We start from the raw sequence: 23,591 nt of genomic DNA, 5'->3' as shown, positions 1-23,591 counted from the left end.
CTCAGGGTACTCGATATATGTTCCAACTTAAAAAAAAACTTATCCGGACCGAGAATCGAACCCAGTGACGTCCAGGCATGGTCTTGCTTTGTAGCTGCGGCTTTACCGACTGAGTTAAGCGAGGCCTACATAAAATGCTGCACCCAAAATTAGGATGATTTCCTGTTATTGCAAATAGCAGTGTTTGAGCTCAAATATCATTGCAATTGGTCTCTTGGTGTTTCAAGAAACTCAAAAAATATATCTGAATCCCAGGAACTATTCGTCAAGGTACAGTATCAGGGAATGCCGGCATTCCATGAAAATGCAGAACCCACATTTTGGTTGATTTTATCTTACGGAACACACCAGTGTTTGAACTCATATAATTAGCATTGATGTTAATTAGCTTGACATAAAAAAAAAAACTCTGAAAAATATTTCCGGATCTCCGGAATAGTCATAGGAACTATCCTCCATGAAAATGCAGAACACACATTCAGATTAACTTCCTCTCACTGAAACCAGTGGTATTTGATTTCAAGTGTCATTGAACTTGGTCCCTTGGCATTTCAATAACCTTGAAAAAAATCCAGCACTCAGGAATGACCACAGTAAATATAACTTCAAGGTGCACTATGCACAAAAATATTGATCACTACTTATTTGATTCCCCTGTGTAGAAATAGCTGTTATTTAACCTTATATATCATTGCAATTGGTGACCAAGAATCTTGGAAAAATATTTGCGGATCCCAGGACTGGTCATAGGAACTTTTCTTCGAGGTTCAGTATAGGAGAAGACCTATTCTGCATACAAATATAGATCACCACATGTAGGTAAATTTCCTCTCACTGAAATCACCGGTATTTGAAGTCAAATATCAATGAAGTTGATCCCTTAGCATTTCTAAAAACTTGTAAAAATATTTCCGGATCTCAGGAATGGCCATGTAGGAACTATTTCATGGTTAAGTATCGGAGAAGGTCGGTTTTCCATGAAAAAGTTGAACCCACATTTAGGATAATTTCCTCTTACTGAAAACAGCGGTGTGGGAAAATATTTCAGGATCTTAGGAATGGCCGCAGGAACTATCCTTCAAGGTTCATTATAAGGAAAGAATAATTCTCCATACAAATATTGATCACCACATTTAGGTAAATTTTTTCTCACTAAAACCACCAGTATATGAAGTTAAATGTTAATGCACTTAGTCCATTGGCATTTCAAGAAACCTGTAAAAATATTTCCGGAGCTCATGAATGGCCATAAGAACTTCATGGTTCAGTATCTAGGAAGGTCGGTTCTCCATAAAAATGCTGAACCCACATTAAGGATAATTTCCTCTTACTGAAAACACCGATAATTGAACATAAATATCAATGAAGATGGTCACTTGGCATTTTAAAATATTACCGAATCTAAGGAATGTTCACAGGAATAATTTTTCAAGTATCGAGGAAAAAGCGGTGCCGGTGGTGTAGTGGTAAGCGTGATTACCTCTCACCCCAGCAGGCCTGGGTTCAATCCCAGTCGGCGCCGCTGGGATGTTCTGAGGCATAACATCACGCCTTCCTTCGGAAGGGAAGTAAAGCCGTTGGTCCTCGGATTATGAGTTGATGGGTCGATAGGGTAGGGTCCATGTGTGGGAGCTGCCTCCTTGGCGTCGGTAGCATTGGTGCTCAGCACGGAAAACAAATCAAGGGAAAAAAGTATCGGGGAGGTAGCGCGAAAATGCTGAACACTAAAGGTAGATACTGAAATCACGGGCACAGACAAACAGACATAACCCTCGCAAGTTGTTCATCGAACAAGCATTTAACGGTCAATTTAAAAGTATCGTAGTTGGTAGTACCGCCACCTGTGGCGCGCATAGTCTATTGTCTTGCGTTTGACGTTACCACACTACTACTCAAACTTAGTACAGTTTTTTTTCTTTCCCATGCCTTGTTCGCCATGTACCGGTATATCGGGAAAATGGTATGCATGAAATGAAAATGGAAAAACGATGCGAGGAAAGTCGGAAAATTGTACTTTGGATTACACCAAAAGATTCCTGACATTCTCACGAATCTTCTAGTATATAATTATCTGGTACTTTAGAATAAAGATCACGAGCTATCAGAGGGGAAAGATAGAACATGGTGTCTACACCTATGCAATCACGTGGCCGGAATTGGGTGGTCTTCATGTCGGAAAAACAACCCAGTTTTTTTGTGGGTTGGATTTTCCCAAAAATTTTCCAACTATCATCTTGCCAGAAAGTTATGCTAGAACGTAGTGTGCTTCGATTTTTCGATTAGCTTATTTTTCCAGCTCATTTTTGCGGGTTTTCCTAGATGTTCTAAACAATTCCAGCAAGGGAATAATATCAATAATACTTCCAGACGGGGGCCTTAACGGTATTCACTTCAGCTCCCGAATCGATCCAAAATGTCACCGCTACTCCAGCTACGCTGCCAACAATGCTGCCTTGCTTCTTTTCTTGTACTACTTTCTTAGAAATCTGTTGAACGGATTGAACTACCTGACCCGGATTCTGTAATAATTTGTAATACTGTAAAACATATTTATGTAAGGATTTAACAATACGATATATTCTGTTATCCCCGCATTTTACTCGCTTCCGAAAACAGAATAATTTTTTCATTGTTATGTTGCATATTATTTTATTTCTATCCTGTTCTTCGTACTCTCCTTCGTCTTTAGCGATCGTGGCGATTTTCCGAGCTTTTGGTTCTGGACCTTCATTGTCCTCATCGTTTCGACGCTTCACTGAAGGCGGAAGAGGCATCTGCCGGCAAACTCGTTCAAGATGTCCTCTTCACTGACAATTACGACAGATCTTATCGATCGCATGACACACTGGTGCAGAATGAAAGCTGCTTGAACACCTCCAACATGGGTTTCGTACCGCGCCTGAATCTCGTCCTGACCCACGACCTGGAAACCTGCCTCTGCCTCTGGAGCCTCTCCAAGTACTAGTAAATCTCTGCGGGCTGCTGTACGCGTTTTGAATACCGCTGGAAAACCGGAATGGTGGGCGATGTTGAGATTCGCCACTTCTCTGTTGACTGTAGGACACGGCTGCTACTTCTACTTGACCCGTCGGCTGGTGGTTCTTTGCGAAAGTCTCTTCGTTTAGTTTGCTTATCTCACTGGCGCGAACTTTAGCCAAGAGATCAGCTAATGAGCCATCCTTCCTCATGATTTTCCGACCCGACTCGCGAACTTTGATATTGACAGCATGAGACTGAATTACGTCTGCAACATTTTCCACAAGCTGTGCGTCACTGTAATCACACAGCTTAGCGGCTGCGACTACTCGTTTTACGTACTTCAAGTCGGACTCGGCTGGACCTTGTGTCATTGAGCGCAACTTTTGTCGCTGCATCAGGCAATAATCTCGAGAACCAAAAAAGGTCTTCAATCGATGGATCGCGTTTGAGTATGGAGCTGTGTTCGCATTCGGCGTCTCATCTGAAGTTAAAGTGCCATCCAGAATTTCGAGCAACTTCGACCCCGCCTTAATCTTGAGAATGCTGATCTTTACAAACTCATCGGTTACACCAGCGAGTTGCATCGAAGCTTCAAGCAATTCCTTCCATTGTTCGAAAGACCTTCTGTCAACCTCCTCTTCGCCATCAATAGGTTTACACTCTTGAATACGACAAACTGTTCATTGAAGTTAATAACAACGAACCATCTACGTTGCTAACTTGATCCTCGCGCATCGTAGAGTGTCTACGCATAAAACCTGAGCCACTTGCTTCAGCTTCGAAAGATCCTTCGAGCTGCCTTTTGTCAGCTCGCAACTTTTTTAGTTTCTCCGACAAAGATGCATTGCGCTTTTTTCTGCCTCCAATGCTTTTGCCAAAATACTCATTTCCATTTTCGTAGGTCTGTTTGTTTTTCCAGAAATAATACAAAGTAAGATAGTCTTTTTTTTGTTTTTGTTTGTTTTGTTTACTCATAAATTAACAGTAAACTCCTATATTTTCTATTAACAGAACAAACAGGCATTTCATAGTTCAATTCAGCCACTCGGAGCTCTATTCAACCCGTTCAGATTTAATTTTAAATTAAAAAAAATAGCTGATCCAGTCAAGCATTTAATACGTTATTCCTTGTTCGTTCTGAAACGAAACTACAACCAGAAACCTGTGTTTTTAGGATAAGCCTCTCAGAGCTCGTAATGTCCACTCAGTGAAATGTAGTTCAAATCAGCCACACAGAGCTGAATTATCCCCGCTCAGAGGAATTATATATTTCAACAAAATAGTAGAGCCAGTCGAGGGTCTACGATACCCACTCGGAGGTATTGAATTGTTCTTAAACGATATAGCAACCAGCTGCCTGTGTTTATGAACGAGCCTCTCAGAGCTCATAATTCCCACTCAGAGGAAGGCGGTTCAAATCAGCCACACAGAGCTGAATTATTCCCACTCAGAGGAATCATATATTTCGACAAAATAGTAGAGCCAGCCGAAGGTCTACGATACCCACTCGAAGGTATTGAATTGTTCTTAAACGATATAGTGTTTAGGAACGAGCCTCTCAGAGTTCATTATTCCCACTCAGAGGAATGCAGTTCAAATCAGCCACACAGCGCTGAATTATTCCCACTCAGAGGAATCGTACCGAGCTGAATCAATCTCATTCAGACAAGTCATGATATTAATTACAACAAAAGATTATTATGCTCAAATTATTCCCAAAATAAACAGAATAGAATTTTCAATAATAATTTAGTCGATTAGCTTTGCTTTCTTTATTTTCTATTCCACAATACCAGCAACACTGTTTGCATACACATCTGCCACATCAGGCAATTACCAACACCACCGGTATGCAACAAAATGAAAAAAGCACCCACAATATATGTACACTGGAGACGCTTTTTACGCGGTTTTTTTTTACACGGTTTTTTTTACGCGGATTTTGGAATTTACACGGTTTTTTTTTACGCGGATTTCGGAACTAACGCGGTTTTTTTTACGCGGATTTTGGTTTATTTTACGCGGATTTCAGAATTAACGCGGTATATCGTTATACACTAGAGTCGCTTTTTACGCGGTTTTTTTACACGGTCTTTTTTACGCGGTTTTTTTTACGCGGATTTCGGAATTTACGCGGTTTTTTTTTACGTGGATTCCGGAATTTACGCGGTTTTTTTTTACGCGGGACGTATCACCCGCGTAAAAAGCGACTCCAGTGTATCCTGTTTCAGAAGGCAACGGTTACGGACTAAAGAAAAATATCCAAAACAATCACCATCCAAACCTTGTGAAATATTACGCAAACATGACTCGATGCAGTTCCCGCTCATCCATCCCCATACGATGCCATATGGACGCGTCCATGTGTGAGTGTGTCTACTACTGCTCAAAAGCACACAACTTCTCAGCAAGCGGCGCCTCTAAAGTGAACCCTACACGATTGCTTTTATTGACAATAATCGTATTGTCAATACATGCTATATTGACGTCAATATATCGAGATTGACAATATTTTTGAATTCACATCATCAATATTATTGTCAATAATTCCCCTTCGCGTCAATATATTGATGCGTGTGGGGTTTGCTTAAGGACGTCTTTTCAACGTGCCAACCCGACACCCTGAGACACACACACTAACAAATTCACTTTCGTTGCTTGCTGTCTCTCAAGGGCCGCACACAACGAAGCTACCTCTGGAGCACGAGAAAATTAAAAAATTCGAGCAGCCATCTTTGCGCTTGGAAAAAAAACGCAGCAAATTATCAATCATTTTCTATTATGTTCGCTGCAAAACGCACGCATGTACAAAACTGTGTTATTTTCGGAACGCATAAACCTTGTCACTTATAAAATGGATATTGATGGGCCATATGGAAGAAAATCACTTATTTACAATTGAAAAAAAAACATTCTCTATGAATTCCCACTTTATTACATAGTATTTACCTTTTGGGAGAGACGGCAGACTGTGCCATTGTCGTGACTCGCAGTTCCACGGCTATTTTTCTCCATACCGATCACTGAATCAGGAACTATCGTTCGTTCAATTAATACACTGCTTTTTAACAACGTGTCCTTCCACCACGAAATATTCCAGTAAACTGATTTATTGAATCGTTCTCTTTTTCTGCATTACATTCGCTCTCGCAGTTCAGCTAATACTCTCTTTTTCTGCCTCACATTCTTCTTCTTCTTCTTTCCTTTATTTAACGTCGGTCTCTATTCCGCAATCTAGTGCCAATCACCGACGGACATCGATTGCCATCCATTGATGGCAATCGAATGTGCAGGAAGGCAGCTTCCACGCCTGCGTAGGATATCGCACCCATTCAACCACACATGGGCCGGGACCAACGGCTTTACTTCCCTTCCGAAGGAAGACGTGACCAGAGATTTTTATGCCTCAGAAAAATCCCACCGACCTCGGCTGGGATTGAACCCAGACCCATTGGGGTGTTAGAAAGCAGTTACGCTTACCACTACACCACCGGCGCCGGCTGCCTCACATTCACTGTCCTAGCAGTTGACGTTCTCTCTATTTTTCTTTTCTCTCACTCGCTCATCCCGTATATTTTAACTCATTCGTAGCTCACAGTGTTCCTAAAGAGCCTGAATTTATAAAGAGGCGACATCTTATCCATTTGACAGGTCTTCTGCTCGATTGGAATGACTTTTCCTATGACTTTGACAGACAATCGATTGTTCCAATTTTGACATGTCGTCTCTTTAAAAATTCAGGCTCTTTAAGTGTTCCCATTCTCATCTATTCTCTACACCATCCTATACGCCTTTTTAACAGAGTCAATGTTAAAATAAGAGTCCCGCCAAGAGTGAAGCCAGAAGTACCAAGTTGACAATATTTTAGTAATTTTAGATGAAAAACATTTCTTCGCTTTACTTAGTACACTATGGTATTTATTAGTTATACCAAGCACTTGTTTGAACATTTTTCAGCTTCTATAATTGTTTTTGTCTACCAGGAGCTCCGTTATCGACGTGTTATTTTTCACTTCTGAATGAAAGTCATCCGATGCTAACGCAAAATATCTGGTTTGCGTTTACTCTGACGAAAAATAAATCAAAAACAGTGCTGCTTGTTCGCAACATTTTCTCTTGGCGGGACTCTTATTATAACATCGACGCTGCTTTTTAATTGAGAAATCCAACTTAAACTCATGCGCGCCTGGTGGCAGGAATAAGCACTAACCGACGGTGATAATTCTGTGACAGCCCTTGAAAATTTCATTGATTGTTTGCAAAATTATTTAATTTCAATGTAATTTCATGAAAATTTCTTGTCAGCATGGATGAATCTTGTACAAAATACATAAAACTATTTTGTAGTGCATTGTTCTTAAATAAAAAGCTACTTCAAGACTTATAAATTACTGAAAACATGTTAAGGTTTGAAATCATCTGCCGATTAAACAACAGACAAAGTTGGCCGACTAAATCAATCGACGAAAAACTATTAAATAGGCCGATTGCTCGGTGTAGCACCAGACTAAAACGATTTAATCTGCTGATTAATACACCGACTGAAATTAATTTTTAAGTGACAATAGATTTAGTCGGTGGACGATTCGGGTGATTTGGATGATGTTTGTTTATGTGGAAGATATTTTCGAAACAAAGCACGATAAAATTCAGCATTATATACCATTATTACGAGTACTACTTTTTTGCTCGGATCATGTTTTGACTTCCACAGAAACTCGCTAGAATAAATAGAAAATAATGGTTTTTTGGTTGAAATTTCAAAAATGTATTCAGTTTGACACATTATTTCGAACTTATCACCGCTGCGATTGCAGCGTCACGGTGGTCGATTGAAACATGGATTTGTCAATTATATAATTGCTCTTTGTTCGTTGCTAGCAGTTCGGTGCCTTTTGTTGCTATGGTGCAAGATGTGTGAAGTAAAAAACACCATCAAGTTTAGCTTCAGCCATTATGATGCTAAACCAAACATCGGAGAGATTGTAAATTTCGTCAAACCACTCGACGCGGATCCGGCTGAAATGGAAGCTGTTTATCGCATTGGTAAAGAAAGGGGACTCTTCATGAAGTTCAAATCAGAGGAAGCGATGCTCCATGCTCTGACATACAATTCGGAGGATTTAATCTTCCATTATGCGAATGGAACGACGGCAAAGGCTCGGGCAAAGGTACGCATGTCGCATGCTGGTGAATTCATCCAGTATGTGCGTGTGTATGACTTGCCACCAGAGGTACTCGACAACGAGCTAGATAAAGTGCTGGGGAAATATGGAAAAATTAAACGCATCATCCGGGAGAAATTTCCAACTAATCTGTGCTTTGAGGTATATACAGGGATACGCGGTATATATATGGATGTGAAGAAGGAAATCCCCACGTCATTACATTTCTTCAATCGCAAAGGAAATATATTTTATGATGGCAACACAGATAAATGTTTTCTGTGCAAGGCGGACGGTTGAGTACCAAAATTGGTATTTCATGTTACTCGGTTCCGCTAAGTTATTATTTTTTTTTTACAGTCACTTTCACACTCTTGGGTCATTCGTGACTTGTCCGGGGGTGAGATTTGAACTCGTGACTTTGGTGTGAGAGGTATGGATGCTAAGTTTTTTTTTTTTTTCAACATTTGAGCCTGCCAAATAAACGAAATGAAAAAAAAATTGGAAGGGTTGTATACTAGATACGACCGCAGGGTTGGCGTTGGATAACGTCTGTTATGTGTTGTACTTAATTGTGTATATTATATTTTAGGAATATTCCTTAATAACTCTTTTGCGAAAGTTTGGTGGCCCTGAAAAGGGCCGTTTTGTTGGGCTGATGTTGTTGGGTTTGCTCTACTCTGTCGCCCTGGAGGAGCTTTGGAATGATGTTGGTAGTTCGAAGACAGACAGCATCTCCCCTTCCAGCGTTCCCACACCCCAGTATAGTCCCCAAATTTAAGTGTAACTGTGATATTCTGGAAATAAATTGTCTTCAAAACTAACTCTTTGTCGAATTTTTGGTGGCCCTGAAAAGGGCCGTTTTGGTTGTGGTTTTGGAATGATGGTTAAGCCGAGCATGGGTACCGGATGGCGATGGCGATTTTGATGAGCGGTTTGCATGCCGGGCGCTTTGCTTTAACCACGAGTGCGGTGAACTCCGGGTAAATATTATTACCAATCAGTAGAACAGCGCTAGGTGGTATGATGAACCGGGAAATCCACTCGAGATGTCGAGAGGGTAGATGGTTGTTTTGGAGGTTGTGATGAGGACGATTTTGGAACGGAACGGGTTGTGTTCGATGATGCATCGTTCTTCTTCACACAGTCTGTGAAGACGAGTTCGATTCTGAAATAAGTTTTGTAGAAATGCAATAAAAATGGAATCTATGGCTCTGCGAAGATTCAACTTTCGATATTCGAGTGTCGGAAAGGCATTAGAAAATTAATCGTTAAACTCTTTCTTGATAATGTTGTGGCCATTTTTCCAACGCGCTCGGCGTAGTTGCCCTTGGTGAATACGACCGATTGAGAACTGCAGCAGCTGGGAATTCCATGACGGCGGCCCAGTATACCGGAGCACTGGCACCAACGCACTCGGCGTAGTTGCCCTTTTGCCCCCAGGCTCTGCTTCCGCTGCTCTGGTACTGCTGCTCTGCTGCTCTGCTGCTGGGTCGACGATCGGATAGACAATGATGGAACGGGCGACCTTGTTGGACGCTTATATAGTAGAACAGAAAATATCAGAGGTGTCAGATACTCGCATCTGATGTCTCGGTTGGAGAAAGTATAAGAATATAAAAAAAATCAATCGATTTTCACCATCTTTAGACAATGGTTTACTTTTAACCATTGTTCAATAGTTTACAGAATGAAATCAATAGTTTTGAAACATTCAGCAAATTGCTAGAAATATTTCCAATCGATTGATGCCATTATCTCGTAAATCTATCGAGAGACGGTTGAGTTATTATCGTTCAAAATCATTTAATTTTTCGTAACGCATCCAAAATGACTGATTTCAATTTTGTACCCCCGTATGTTGCCGAAAGACGTTATCCAACGTAAAAAAAAATGTTTACGGAAAATTTGTTCAGACTACAGAGTTATAACATGTTATAGCGCTATTTTGATGGTGGTTTCTGTGTTGCAATTATTTGACAACCGTTATAACATGTTATAACTGCTCAGTCTGGACAGCGTTTAAATTTTTTTTTATGTGAATAGTTAAAGAAAAAGAAAACCCAATTCTGGTGGGCGTTGGCCAAATTTAGATTTTTCAGATATAATCAAGTCCGTGCTCTGTCACAATGTTTCATTGTGATTAATCAACACTCAAAGGGGTACAATATTTGGGGTGAATTTGAAAGAAAGGGAATTTGAAGTGTAGAGCGCACTGCCCACTGGACGATTCTGAAGCCTGGCCAAGTGAGTGGGGTATGGGTTTATTTGATTGAACGTCATTTCCAATGTATATATTGATACATTCAAACCGTTGGTATTTGAGATAAGACAGAGATAGGATGCGGAGGGCCCGCTTAGGGGAAGCGTAACCCATGTTATGGTTTCCATTTATTAAATAGTTCAGATAGGCTAGAAATGACAGGCTCATAGTGAGAAAATATACCTTATGGGGCCCGTTCACTGATCAAAATCAGATTCACATCGTCAGGCCCTGCCCAAGAATAAGGGGATTGACGATTTTTTGTCAAGTTTTATTTTGCATTTGCATTTAATACTCTAGTAAATCTCACGTCCGTGCTCCATCACAACAGTGTGATGTGTCAATACTCACTGGGTTGTATCAACAATGATTATAGTGTGAGGGAAGGGGGTAAGTTAAACGTTGCGATCTGAGAGCGAAATAGAGGCAAATAAATAGGGAACACAACACCATGACCCAAATAAGTAACCAATGCATGCGGCTTAACTTGTTCTATTTCTTTCTTCCTAGCATGTACTAATATTAACTGCCTGAGGACAAATGGGAACACGACCAGAAGTTAAATAGGAGGAAAGTACCGAGAAAGTTTGAACAAGAAAAGAAGAATTAAACTTGCACCGGCAAGAGGAAGCAGACAAAAAGGATCATGTCGGTTGGAGACAGCCAATGTATACTGGACGAAGCTTGTATCTAGGAAAAAGTTGTATGTGCAGGAAACCCAAACGTATAAAATGATCCCCAATGGAAATTGTTGCTGGCAGCGTACTGGCAGCCGAAAAACAATATAAAAATAAAAATAATATACAACCAACAATATCACTGCAGGCAAGCGTGTGAAGCATGTGAATCAATTTCATCAGTACGTCACAGCAAAGGCACATGGGCTTATGGCCCAATCTCTTCTAAAGATCATTCTCTAGCTAATAAATTATCACACTAAAGTTTCATGTTAGCATTTCCAACCAACTCTGAAAATCGCTAACTTCGCATATGAAGTAACATAAAAACACTTTGAATGTAACAACTCAAGGCGGGAGTAGCCGTCAACAATGCTGATGATGGTACAGCACGCAAAAAACCACCCCACTGCTTTCTCTCTGAGATGATCACGTTGGTCATGGGGCTTTTGGTAGTGATGAAAACGTCGCTAGAACTATTCCACAGCCGCAGTCAGTTTATGAGCAAAAGAGGGACGCACATTTTTTGCCTGTAGACTTGGAGACATACTTCAAGTCTCCGCGTACATCGTACGGGTTAGGCAAAAGATGTGCGTCTATCTTTAAAAACTGTAGCATTAATGGCCCTTCGCTCATTTTCAACTTCTATTTAATTTTCATACTGCCGTACTCTAACGGAACTATCCACCTACTCTCTTCTAAAGATCATTCTCTAGCTAATAAATTATCACACTAAAGCTTCATGTTAGTATTTCCAACCAACTCTGAATAACAATAGTTAAAGAAAAAGAAAACCCAATTCTAGTAAACATTAAGTGACAACAAACTTTCAATAAGGCTGTCCACGAGACACTTCCGATCAGCTGACTTCTTTGTTTACCAAGAACTTTTGGCAGATCACAGTAGAACTGGCAGTTTATTCTCATATGAATTTCTGCTTTGTTTATGTTTACATTCAGCACCATAAACACCATATCACTCACACACTCTAGATTTCTAGCTGTCAGTTCCACTGAGAAACGTCTCTTGGATCACCTTATATTCATATTTTTTTTGTGATTGAGAATTGTACCTGTGCCATCATATTTCAAAATCTCTTTTTCCGAAAGCTACAGGTAGCATTTCGGGTTAAAAGTCTATATACCACGAGACCCTGTGGTTTGGTCAGATAGCGTATAGGGCGTCGTTGTGCTAATTTGATCGTGGCACATTTCAAGTATGAGAGAGTGATTGCAGTTTGCTCAAAAGTGCCTGAGTAAAATGCAAGTACTTTCGATGATTACCCGTAGTTGTTACAGTGAAGATATACAACCATATTCTCGTTTATGTCTAGGCGTGTTTGCCATACAGAAATATTTTTATTTGGTTTTGTGTGGTGGATGGGTTTCGGGCGTGGACGGGCATATGGGTGATAATATAAAGATAATAAGTCGAAAAATTGAGAAATGTATCGCTACAGTTTAAGAAGCACTTCACTTCGCAACCGATGAACCATTCTGACAGCCCACATTACCGTGCAGGCGCCATGTGTTGGCAGGGTCCAATATTGGACAGTTTGATGTTTATAAAGTACCATCAGTCAAAACTGTATTTTAAGCTTTATCTCTATAGTATACATTCTTTGGTGTTTCTTAGTAAATGGGATTAACATTGAGCTGTCCATAGTTGGACGTTGTTGAACTTGTGGTACTTGCACAACATTTTATGTGAATAGCCAAGTAACCATACAATCACAAAATAACTTTAAATGTCGATTCAAAGTGAGACAATGTCACTGAGATATGGTTAGTTGGGTATTCAGATAAAACTATTACTTAAAAAAAAAAACTAATCCTGGTTGTATCTCTTTTTCGTTTGCATGTAACACTATTTGATATTACTAATCATATCAAATCTATGATGCACCAAGCGTTCATTCCGGGTGGTAAGCGAACCTGAAGATGAAGAAGCCCCTTCTCTGAACGAGAGTATTGTCAAAGTCGTTTTCTGTGATGGTTGGTATCACAATAAAAAAGAGGTATAATAGGTAGCACCATCTTCATCAAAATGTAAGTGTTGTTGATAATAATCATAACAAAATGATATGCAAATTTATACGATAGGTACCTGGATCAACGATATTTAAACATGTGCATTCAATATCGATGACATCTAATTCTGCATTTCAACACCTTCACCTCTCCTTTCTCTAATCCTTCACCTAAGCATGCATCTACGGTTCTATGTTAAACATCAACTTAACCCTCATTTAGTATTCGGCTGATTTCAATCGACTCGCATAAGTCATTATCTAAGAGCCATCTTGGTCATCAACATTACACTGGCGACCAGGCTCAATGCCCCCTCCAGCATGGCACAATAACAACAACAATAACAAAGTCTATATACCACGAGAGGTAGATAGTTAGCGAGTATTGACGGTCCATCTGTAACGATTTCCCCGGTGGGTTAATCAAACATTTAAAAAAATAAATTCATTCAATGCACGAAATTTTCCTATTTGTAATAAAAAATGGTTTAAGCTTCAATTCAGAAAAATAAACTCGAATTGCCAAACCTCATTTTAGTTTTGCCCAGCTACTAATGGCAAGTCAGGCCCAGCTGATAGTGGTAGGTATGTTCAGCCTCCCAAAAGGTGTACAGAGAAAATCATCAAAAACACCGAAAATTAAAACAAATAGACACTTACTAATTCAAAAACTAATCGATTCGTCATGTATTCTCACCCAATCTTCTACAATAATACACATTCCAAGATTTCAGTTAGCCAACACTAAATGGAAAAGTACGGATGATGGTTTCGCTTACCAATTCAAGGGGTATCAAATTATTAACGCGTCTACCCTACTCACGCGCATCTTCCACCGCGAAATCTTAATTATTTTCCAATGGGACGTATCTGCTACAATACAATTAAAATTATTCTGCTAAAACGCTCATCAATGAATTTAGATTATATTATGTTGACGTCGAAAGGTTTTTAAAATATTTTTGTAATTTTTATGTTAGCATAATGTTGGGGGAGGTTGTTCATTGAAACTTCCGGTCCGCTTCGTAGCATAGTGCTTGCTAAGAGGTGCCAGGTGGTAACCCACTGATTACCTGACGATAGGCCAAATTTGGAAGACGTCTGCATTGAATTGTCTCACATTGTAATATTCCGCCCACTATATCACAATCAATTGCGGTGTTAAGGTGGTTCGCTGCCTCTGGATAGTGGGTTTGACGTGGTTCAGCAAGAATAATATTGAGACATACGGGAATGCGACAAACGTGTCAAATTAACTGCATTGGTAACGAAAACACAGAGGAGCGTACACCTGATGTCACACACTAAGGTGATGGTAATAAGGTCGGTGATAATATTACATTTACACAAAAGCAGAGATCAAGGTCAACGTACCAAAATTCGAAACTTCGATTAAAACGTGGAATCTGTGCAGCACCAGTGGAGAACACTCAAAAGCTGCAGGTCTCATCAACCGCTGCCTGCGGTATATAACTTGTGACTGGTGGCCTCACAAATGGATCTCAGATGTAAATGTCATCAGAAGCCGATAGCAATAGAAACGAAGTCTGCAGGCAAGCGTTTGATTATGAATTAAATCCGCCAGAACATCGCAGCAAAGCAAATACTAAGGCGGCGGAGCGTCAACAAGGAAATTAAGCAAGACGATAGGAATTTGACCTGGGCCCAGGTCAAGCAGCTGCCCAGAATGGAAGTCTTTCACGTTTGCCCTGTGCACCTCTGGAGGTTCCAAGGTATTTGAGTACGACGACGATGGACGTTGCCCCTCGGAACGGAATGAAAGCGAACAAACCTGATGTTGCACAACAAGCCGGCGTATTTTTTTGTAAGCATAACAACAAAATCCTCTATCTCTCTTCTTTATTCTTTTAATCTCTTACTATCCCCTAATCGGACGCTAGTGGGACCAAAAAGCCTGCTAGTGAAAGGAAAGCCGTTATGCTATACGGTCTAGCATAGGCCACGACTAAATTTCCGTAGGTTCATGCCTGGCTTAAGTATAATAACAAGCAATAAGCAATAACAATAACAATTTTTATGTTAGCATAATGTTTGATCAAAGTTCGTTTCTCCTAATACACATGGGCTATAAGATCATCTCGTGATGGTTTTATAGAAAAAGATTCATTCTAGAAAAAATTAAACTTGTACGCTACAGTCTATTGTAAATAAGTACTTCCATAGCAATTGTTGTAAGAAACAGAAACGTATACAGAGAATGCAAGAAATTCACTCTATTCATGCCATTTGTTTTGCGTGTTTATACTTTTACTTATCATTTTTCTTAAACTGTGTTCAAAGTCTAGCTCACTGTAGTTTGTCGTGTAAGCCTTACTACTAATTTAATTTATTTATTTATTTCCATCTAATCTGACGCCTATTTTTTTTCTCATTACAGAGACTTGAGCAGAAACAAAATTTCATCACTGGATGGCAAAATATTTCACAACATGACCCGATTGAGGTCCGTAGACCTGTCATTCAATACGATCCGGCGAATTGATGCGGGTGTTCTAAACAACATTATAAGCCTCAAGAAGCTGAACCTATCACAAAACCAAATAGTTTCTATCGAGCAAGGTTCATTTGACAATATGCCGAACCTTAAAATTCTGTAAGTAATCGTGTGGTAATACATTTGAAACATTATGTATTTGATTTTTTTTTTTCACAGAGACCTGTCCTCGAACCCTTTAGCATGCAATTGCGATCTTCTTTGGTTGGTCCCGTGGTCAGTGAATGCATCAGTTAAACTACAACCAGCCCCAAAGTGTGGCACACCATTCAAAAATATGCTCCTAAAAAAACTACGGGTAGGAGTGGACCTACATTGCGCTTCTGCGGGAGAAACACCAATCCTGCAGTTGATACCCGGTGTCGATCAGGTATTGTTTCAAGGCGATCCTCTGAGGCTTCGCTGTAGAGCACCCCGTCTAGCAGTTGGAAGTGTTAGAGATTCGGAGGACATACATATAAGGTCTCATATATTTTGGGGTTGGTCAAGTACAAAAATAACGACGGAGGAAACCTTGCAGGATATCGTATTTTACGATCCGCTAAAACTATTTCCATCGTCTACGATCAGCACAAGACCACTGTCCGATAGTGGTATACTCGATTCGACCCTGATAATACCTCAAGTGAAAGCAAATCATTCTGGCACATGGGACTGTCGACTGGTTACACACTCAGCGAGTTTCTCCAAGAGAATTTCAGTCATCGTCATATCTAATGAAACCCACTTTTGCCCGGAAGCATATACACACGATAGTAAAGGTTCCTATTCTTGGCCAAAGACAATAACAGGCAGAACCGTGTACCTACCCTGTGCTAATGATGCGGGTATCATTAATGTGTCTTATGTTTATTACACGTGCACCCAAAGTGGAACGTGGGACAATCTGAACGCGACGGGATGTGCGTACGTGCTAGAAAGCACACGGGTGCTGGAACAATTTTCCAAAACAAATCTTTCGGGAAACATCCTGGAAAGTGCGCGCTATTTTAGAAATTATTCCTACACATTGCTAACAAAGAATGTGAATACACTGGATTTAGTGTACCTAGCCCGCACCATTGAGAATTTTTCTAAAGAGACCAGCCACGATCCAGAGCTAGGCTTTGTTTTGGTAGATATTTTTGTTCAGCTTATGAAGCATACTTCTAACGCCGCAAAATATATTGAAGCCCAGAAAGAGGATAGATCTTGTCGCAAACTGTTTGAAGCCTTCAAATATATAGTTCTCAATCTACCAGTCACAACCTTGAACAAAGAAAACATGCAAGTAGAACTGTTTGACGTTTCATTCCAGGGCAGTACAAACGGCTTTTCATGCACCGGTACTAGCCACAACTCTAGGATGAATCCGTTGAAATGTAGTATCATCTCGAAGCTTCCGCAGTACCCAATCAATGAGAGAAACATAGAAGTATCACTGTTTACGTCATTCTCTAAACCATTTGTGAATCAATTTACATCCACTCGTATAATGGTTTCAATATTCGAAAGTAGTATTCTTTTCCCCAACTACGATGCAGAATATCGAATAACTTCGAAGGTGATACTGCTGGAACCCATGCACGCAGGTGTAGATTTTTCGCAAAATACAACCGAAGGTACAGACATTGTCATCGTGCTGAAAACGGCTCTTTATCATGACGAAATAAGCAAACCAATTCCCGTCATTTGGGATCCCCTGCTTAACAATGGTATTGGAGGGTGGAGCAGAAAGTTTTGCTTTCAAAATCATTTATTCAATAGAGCTCTCATATTTTCCTGCAAAAAGTTTGGAGTATATGCAATTATGCAACACGTAAAATTTTTGAATGATTTCTTAGACAATGAAGATGCTGGAGCCAGCTTTAGGTATAGCGAGGTAGGTGTTTACATAGGCAGTGTTGCGTTGTTTGTTGCATGTTTTTTCAACATAATACTGTACACAGTGTTTGCGTCACACATTAGAATGAATGTGCGAAAGCGGCATTGTCTAATCAATCTTTGGCTGAGTCTATCGGCGATGGCTTTTCTATATGCCTTCGGAATTCACCAAACGGAAGATTTTAAAATATGTGAAATTGTGGGACTGCTGATACACTATTTTACTTTGGCAACATTGCTATGGTACACTACACTTTTGTGTAACTTTTATAAGACAATTTCACGACGTAGATGTATTTCCCAAGAAATTGACACAGTTGCATCATCCATCACCAGTACAAACGAGGGAACAACAAAAAGTAAACCGTTACTGGGCTTGTATTTGGTTGGTTACGGGATATCTTTACTGATAGGAACAATAGGGGCTGTGAATCTACATGACTACTCATCGTATAACATATGTTTCATTACGGAAACTCCTGCTCTTAATTCGGTTATTTTCCCAACAATTATTTTAATCTCATTTTTAGTCGTATTGTTTCTGGCGGTAATGTGCACTATAAAAACAAAATATGTCTACACAAACAATAGATCATTTTCGGAAATAACTCGTGAATGTCAACAACAACAAAGCAGGCTGAATCATGCAGCTGCTGAAGGTAGTTTATATCTAGATAGCTGCTCGTTTTCAACATGCAGCACAAGAGCTCAACATTTGGAATATTCATCACAATTGAAAGTAAAGCTAGCCTTACTGATTTTAATTATTTTAACTTGGTTAGCAGCAGCAACGACATCTTATATGATCATTAAGAACAGACAACAATACGAGAAACTATTTAGCTTGATATACGGTATATTGGCATCATGCTTAGCCTTATCCATACTGTACTTCTATTGTTTTGCCCGAAATGACTTTAAGCTCATATGGTTGACCATAAGGCAACCAACACTGCAAGCCCATACTAGCAATACCGGGACGTTTTACCATTCAACAAAAGGTCCTACCCGCGTCTACAGTGAGCTAACTGATGCCAAACCTGCCGGAACCATTATTCATAGCACTAGTGCGGTATATTACAACAAAGATACAAATACCGCATCGATATACCATGCACCTCACGTTGAAGTATTCTTTAACGCTAACCAAAGTAATGTAGCCCGAAAATTTTTCCGTAAACAGAAAAGACTTGCGCGTCATAAAAATTTTGATCTGGGTAAAACAGAAACGTCTGGTAGACCGGATCAATCTGACGATTCTTCGCAATTCTATTTCGTACAAACACTACTCACCGAGCCTTCTACGACACGTGAAACTAATATGAATGAGCTAACGTTACACAAGGAGAAAAAAGTCGTTGCTAGCAAAATGACCTACTATCCTAATTTACTTTCTGATAGTTGTAACGAAAGTGATGCTGTTGTTGACATAAATAGCACACTGAACGTTAGATTCATAAAATTGATGAATAACACTGATGGGTGCCCCAATAATAACATTTATACTAATATAGTGGTGAACAAAGAAGAGGACTTAAATAAGCTTGATGACACTTTGATAAACAATTTGAATGAACCGAAAATATGTCCAATTTATGAAAATAATTTACCTTTTACAACAGAGCACAATTTTAATGAAATAACAAATGCGATCAAACAGGACGAAGGCAACTTAAGTGATATTAGAAAATCACAGAGAAAGAAGTCCAGATCCATGGCCTATCTTTCCGAATTTACATTTGAAGAACCCCTGAGGAAAGCAGACCCAAGATGTGCTTCTACTTCATTTTGTCAGATGAATAACTCAAGAAACCTACCAATAGATACTGCCAATCAAACGCACGATAGTGGTCCACTTTTGCCCCCACTAAGCATGTGCGAGCTGTCCGGATCCTTGCTATCCACCCATTCTGAGCAGCATTTGCCTAACAATCCGGATAACACACCTATTGCAGTGCCAAAATCAACTATAAATGAACCTAAAGAACTTTTCGACGACGTAAGGCATGGTAATACCCACAGGCATACGCTTTTCTGCAGTCCAACGATGTTTAGTGATTTCAAATATCAAAACTCGGAAGTAAGTCTTCGCAGTCAAGACTACTATGCACCCCAACCGGAAAAAGATGATCTCAATTACAATTTTAGTGACATTGACGACGATAGTTCGGCACACGGCAGCCAAACGTCCATCGATGAACTATATGAGTTGATTAATGGAAATTTTCCAAACATCAGACCAAGTGCCGGTGATGCTGAGTTGGATGAGCATCTAATAGCTAGCGGTAGCTTAGATCACCAACACCAATCACAGTTCAGGAATAGCCACTTGTATGCTAATACAATACCCAAGATATAGTGTCAATGTAGTCGAGCACGGACTGAATGCCTAACACTATTTGTAACAGATACACGGTGGGCGGTGAAATCTGGTGTTTAGGAACTTATTGGAACTGTTGTTGTGCCACATGTTCATACGAAGGGAAATTAAATAATGATTTGACCTTCTCTTAATCATGAGCCCGAACATGTCCCGTTGAGGTATAGCACAGATTTTAAAATATCTATTTATCGGTATAAGTAATGTTGTTCCACATTAATGCCACAAATGACATTATGCTAAACGCCACTTGGTAGATAAAGCCCGTGTGCCATGTTACAAACACCGTCATAGTCCTATCCATGACCATTACGGTGAGCCAAGTTAGTATGGCGATTACAACCCTCTATTACCCACTGCCTTTTCGATTTGTATTGTGGTCTCCAAAAACTGTCAAATTTTAATGAATTTGGTTGCGATTTCGAATTTTTTTTCTCCCTTGATTTGCTTTCGGTCGATCTTGTTTTCCGTGCTGAGCACCAATGCTACCGACGCCAGGGAGGTAGCTCCCACACCTGGACCCTACCTATCGACCCATCAACTCATGAACCGGGGACCAACGACTTTACTTCCCTTCCGAAGGAAGGCGTGATCAGAGATGTTATGCCTTAACATCCAGGTGGCGCCGATTGGGATTGAACCCAGGCCTGCTGGGGTGAGAGGTAATCAAGCTTACCACTACACCACCGGCACCGCTGATTTGGAATTGTGGGTCATAATATTAATGTCTGTCAAAATTTACTCAATGTTCACTCAATGTTCACTCAATGTTCAATATTACCGTACTTGCGAATTAGGTTGGGCAAACGACTTTGTCAAAAATCGTAAGTCAATTCGACTTTTTTGCAAATAGTTATTAATGTGTACCTACCTAGCGTATATGAGAACAGTGAGCTTGCGCATGAGGTGCCCTGCTAAATGCAGAATGTTAAAGATTAATCACTTTTTGCACAGCAGTTGAATCGATTTGCGGTATTTGAAAAAGTTGTTCTGCATAGTTTTGATTTCAAAATGGTTTGAAACACATCCGTTCAATTGCCACCTTGAGTGAGGCAGGAAGACAACCCAGCGAACAAATTTAATAGGATAAAACGATTCTATAACATTCCCCCGAAAACCATTCCCCATAATCTCATTCCCCAGAAAAGCATTCCCCAGAATGAACCATTCCCCAGAAAACCATTCCCCAGAATGAACCATTCCCCAGAAAAGTATGCCATGTATTAGATTAACTATTTTTGTTTCAGAGTTGGTTGGAAATGCTAACATGAAGCTTTAGTGTGATGATTTATTAGCTAGAGAATGATCTTTAGAAGAGGGTAGGTGGATAGTTCCGTTAGAGTACGGCAGTATGAAAATTGAATAGAAGTTGAAAATGAGCGAAGGGCCATTAAAGCGACAGTTTACAAGATAGACGCACATTTTTGCCTAGCCCCTACGATGTACGCGGGGACTTGAAGTATATCTCCAAGTCCACAGGCAAAAATGTGCGTCCCTCTTGTTGCTCATAAACTGACTGCGGCTGTGGAATAGTTCTAGCGACGTTTTCATCACTACCTAAAGCCCCACGTTGGGAGAGCATTTCCAGTCGATGGTGTGTTATAATGCAGTTCTTCTTTACCCAACTATTGTGTTGCTCCTCTCGTCATGACCAACGTGATCATCTCAGAGAGAAAGCAGTAGGGTGGTTGTTGCGTGCTGTACCATCATCAGCATTGTTGACGGCTACTCCCGCCTTGAGTTGTTACATTCAAAGTGTTTTTTATGTTACTTCATACGCGAAGTTAACGATTTTCAGAGTTGGTTGGAAATGCTAGTGATGAAAACGTCGCTAGAACTATTCCACAGCCGCAGTCAGTTTATGAGCAACAAGAGGGACGCACTTTTTTGCCTGTGGACTTGGAGACATACTTTAAGTCCCCGCGTACATCGTACGGGCTAGGCAAAAATGTGCGTCTATCTTGTAAACTGTCGCTTTAATGGCCCTTCGCTCATTTTCAACTTCTATTCAATTTTCATACTGCCGTACTCTAACGGAACTATCCACCTACCCTCTTCTAAAGATCATTCTCTAGCTAATAAATCATCACACTAAAGCTTCATGTTAGCATTTCCAACCAACTCTGAAAATCGTTAACTTCGCGTATGAAGTAACATAAAAAACACTTTGAATATTTTTGTTTATTATAGTCACTCCTGGAATCTTCTTTCGCTTATATAAAAAGAAGAGAAAAACTTCTTAATGGGTCAAGGGGTTTTAGGAGACCTTAATGGATCAAGGGGTTTTCCCTTCTTTGAAAATATAAGAAAAGGAAATAATTCATTCTTTGGATATACGATAAAGAAGGGAATATTCCCTTCTTTGAATATATAGAAGAGTACATGATTAATTCTTTAAATATATGATAAAGAAGGGAATATTCCCTTCTTCGAAAATATAACAAAAGGAAATAATTAATTCTTTGGCTTTACAATAAAGAAGGGAATATTCCCTTCTTTGAATATATAAAAGAGAACATCATTAATTCGTTAAGTATATAATAAAGATTGGAATATTCTGTTCTTTGAAAATTTAAGAAAAGGAAATCATTAATTCTTTGGGTATACGATAAAGAATGGAATTAACGAATTAGTTATGTTTTCTTTCATATATTAAAAGAAGGGAATATTCCCTTCTTTATCGTATATCCAAAGAATTAATTATTTCCTTTTCTTATCTTTTCAAAGAAGGTCTCCTAAGAAGTTTTTCTCTTCTTTTTATATACGCTAAAGAAGATTCCAGGAGTGACTATAATAAATAAAAATAGTCAATCTAATACATGGCATACTTTTCTGGGGAATGGTTCATTCTGGGGAATGCTTTTCTGAGGAATGGTGCACTCTGGGGAATGAGGTTCTGGGGAATGTTATAGAATCTATAATTTCACTTAACTTTCAAAATTTGACAGTACTATTCATTTTGCACGATCAGTAACATTGCCATGATTTTCAACATGATATTTATAATTCAACCGATTGAAGTATTGCTTATTTAAATTTATTTAAGTTATATTGGAATTGTGTGATTAAATATATTCAGCTCTTCACATAAAACCGAAATAACAGTACGAAAGTCGTTCAAGCAATATGATTCAATAGAAATAAATTAAGGAATTTAGATTATTAATTTTCGGGGTCGCCCGATAGCGTAGTCATTGATGGTGCGGCATACCATACCGAAGGCAGCCGGTTCAACAGGCAAAGGTTACAGTAATACTGGCATACCTTCCTGAGTTAGGTTCAGGGAAGTCCCACGCTATATTTAAATGCTATAAATGAACTAAACATAGATATTCATGTTTACTTTGCTGTATATATTATGCTAAATGTTGGCTTCATTTCATAAGGTCAGTGACCACTAGTGAAAAAGACTGAAGATAGAATAAAAAATGTATTCATTTTGTAACATACGATTCGTATCTCTGAAAGAAAATCCATTGCATAGTGGCCTCGGATGGGAATTTAGCAGAACAAAAGTCTAGTGGTATTGTTTTTAGTTTTGGGCGTTGTTGTAGCAAGTGTAAGATTGGTGAGATTAATCACGTGTAGTTTTCGTATATTTAGTTATTAAATTCCAAGAAAAGGTTTAAATGTTCGTAAAAGGTAAAACGTCCCAGAATCCCCACGAACGTAGCCAGTAATAGACACTTCCATATAAATTGTAGAACAATGCCAATGGAC

The 23,591-nt window shown here is 39.5% G+C and overlaps 1 protein-coding gene across 1 annotated transcript in view; it reads left to right on the top strand.

Annotated features, from left to right (window-relative positions):
• Remo (Remoulade) overlaps positions 1-22,203 on the top strand; it is a 66,888-nt gene extending 44,685 nt beyond the window's left edge. Inside the window, exons 3-4 of the mRNA XM_065237997.1 lie at positions 15,512-15,727; positions 15,788-22,203. Of these exons, the coding sequence (XP_065094069.1) occupies positions 15,512-15,727; positions 15,788-19,850 (4,279 nt within the window). The 3' untranslated portion in view covers positions 19,851-22,203. The remainder of the gene's footprint in view (positions 1-15,511; positions 15,728-15,787) is intronic.
• The last annotated feature ends 1,388 nt before the right edge of the window (positions 22,204-23,591 follow it).

The sequence above is a fragment of the Ochlerotatus camptorhynchus genome, unplaced genomic scaffold, assembly GCF_037179485.1.
Source record: "Ochlerotatus camptorhynchus isolate MF236.1 unplaced genomic scaffold, CSIRO-AGI_Acam_v1.1 ptg000676l, whole genome shotgun sequence".
In the NCBI taxonomy this organism is placed as follows: Eukaryota; Metazoa; Arthropoda; class Insecta; order Diptera; family Culicidae; genus Ochlerotatus; species Ochlerotatus camptorhynchus.
The sequence above is the reverse complement of the archived record's forward strand: the minus strand, read 5'-3'. Positions and strand labels throughout refer to the sequence as shown.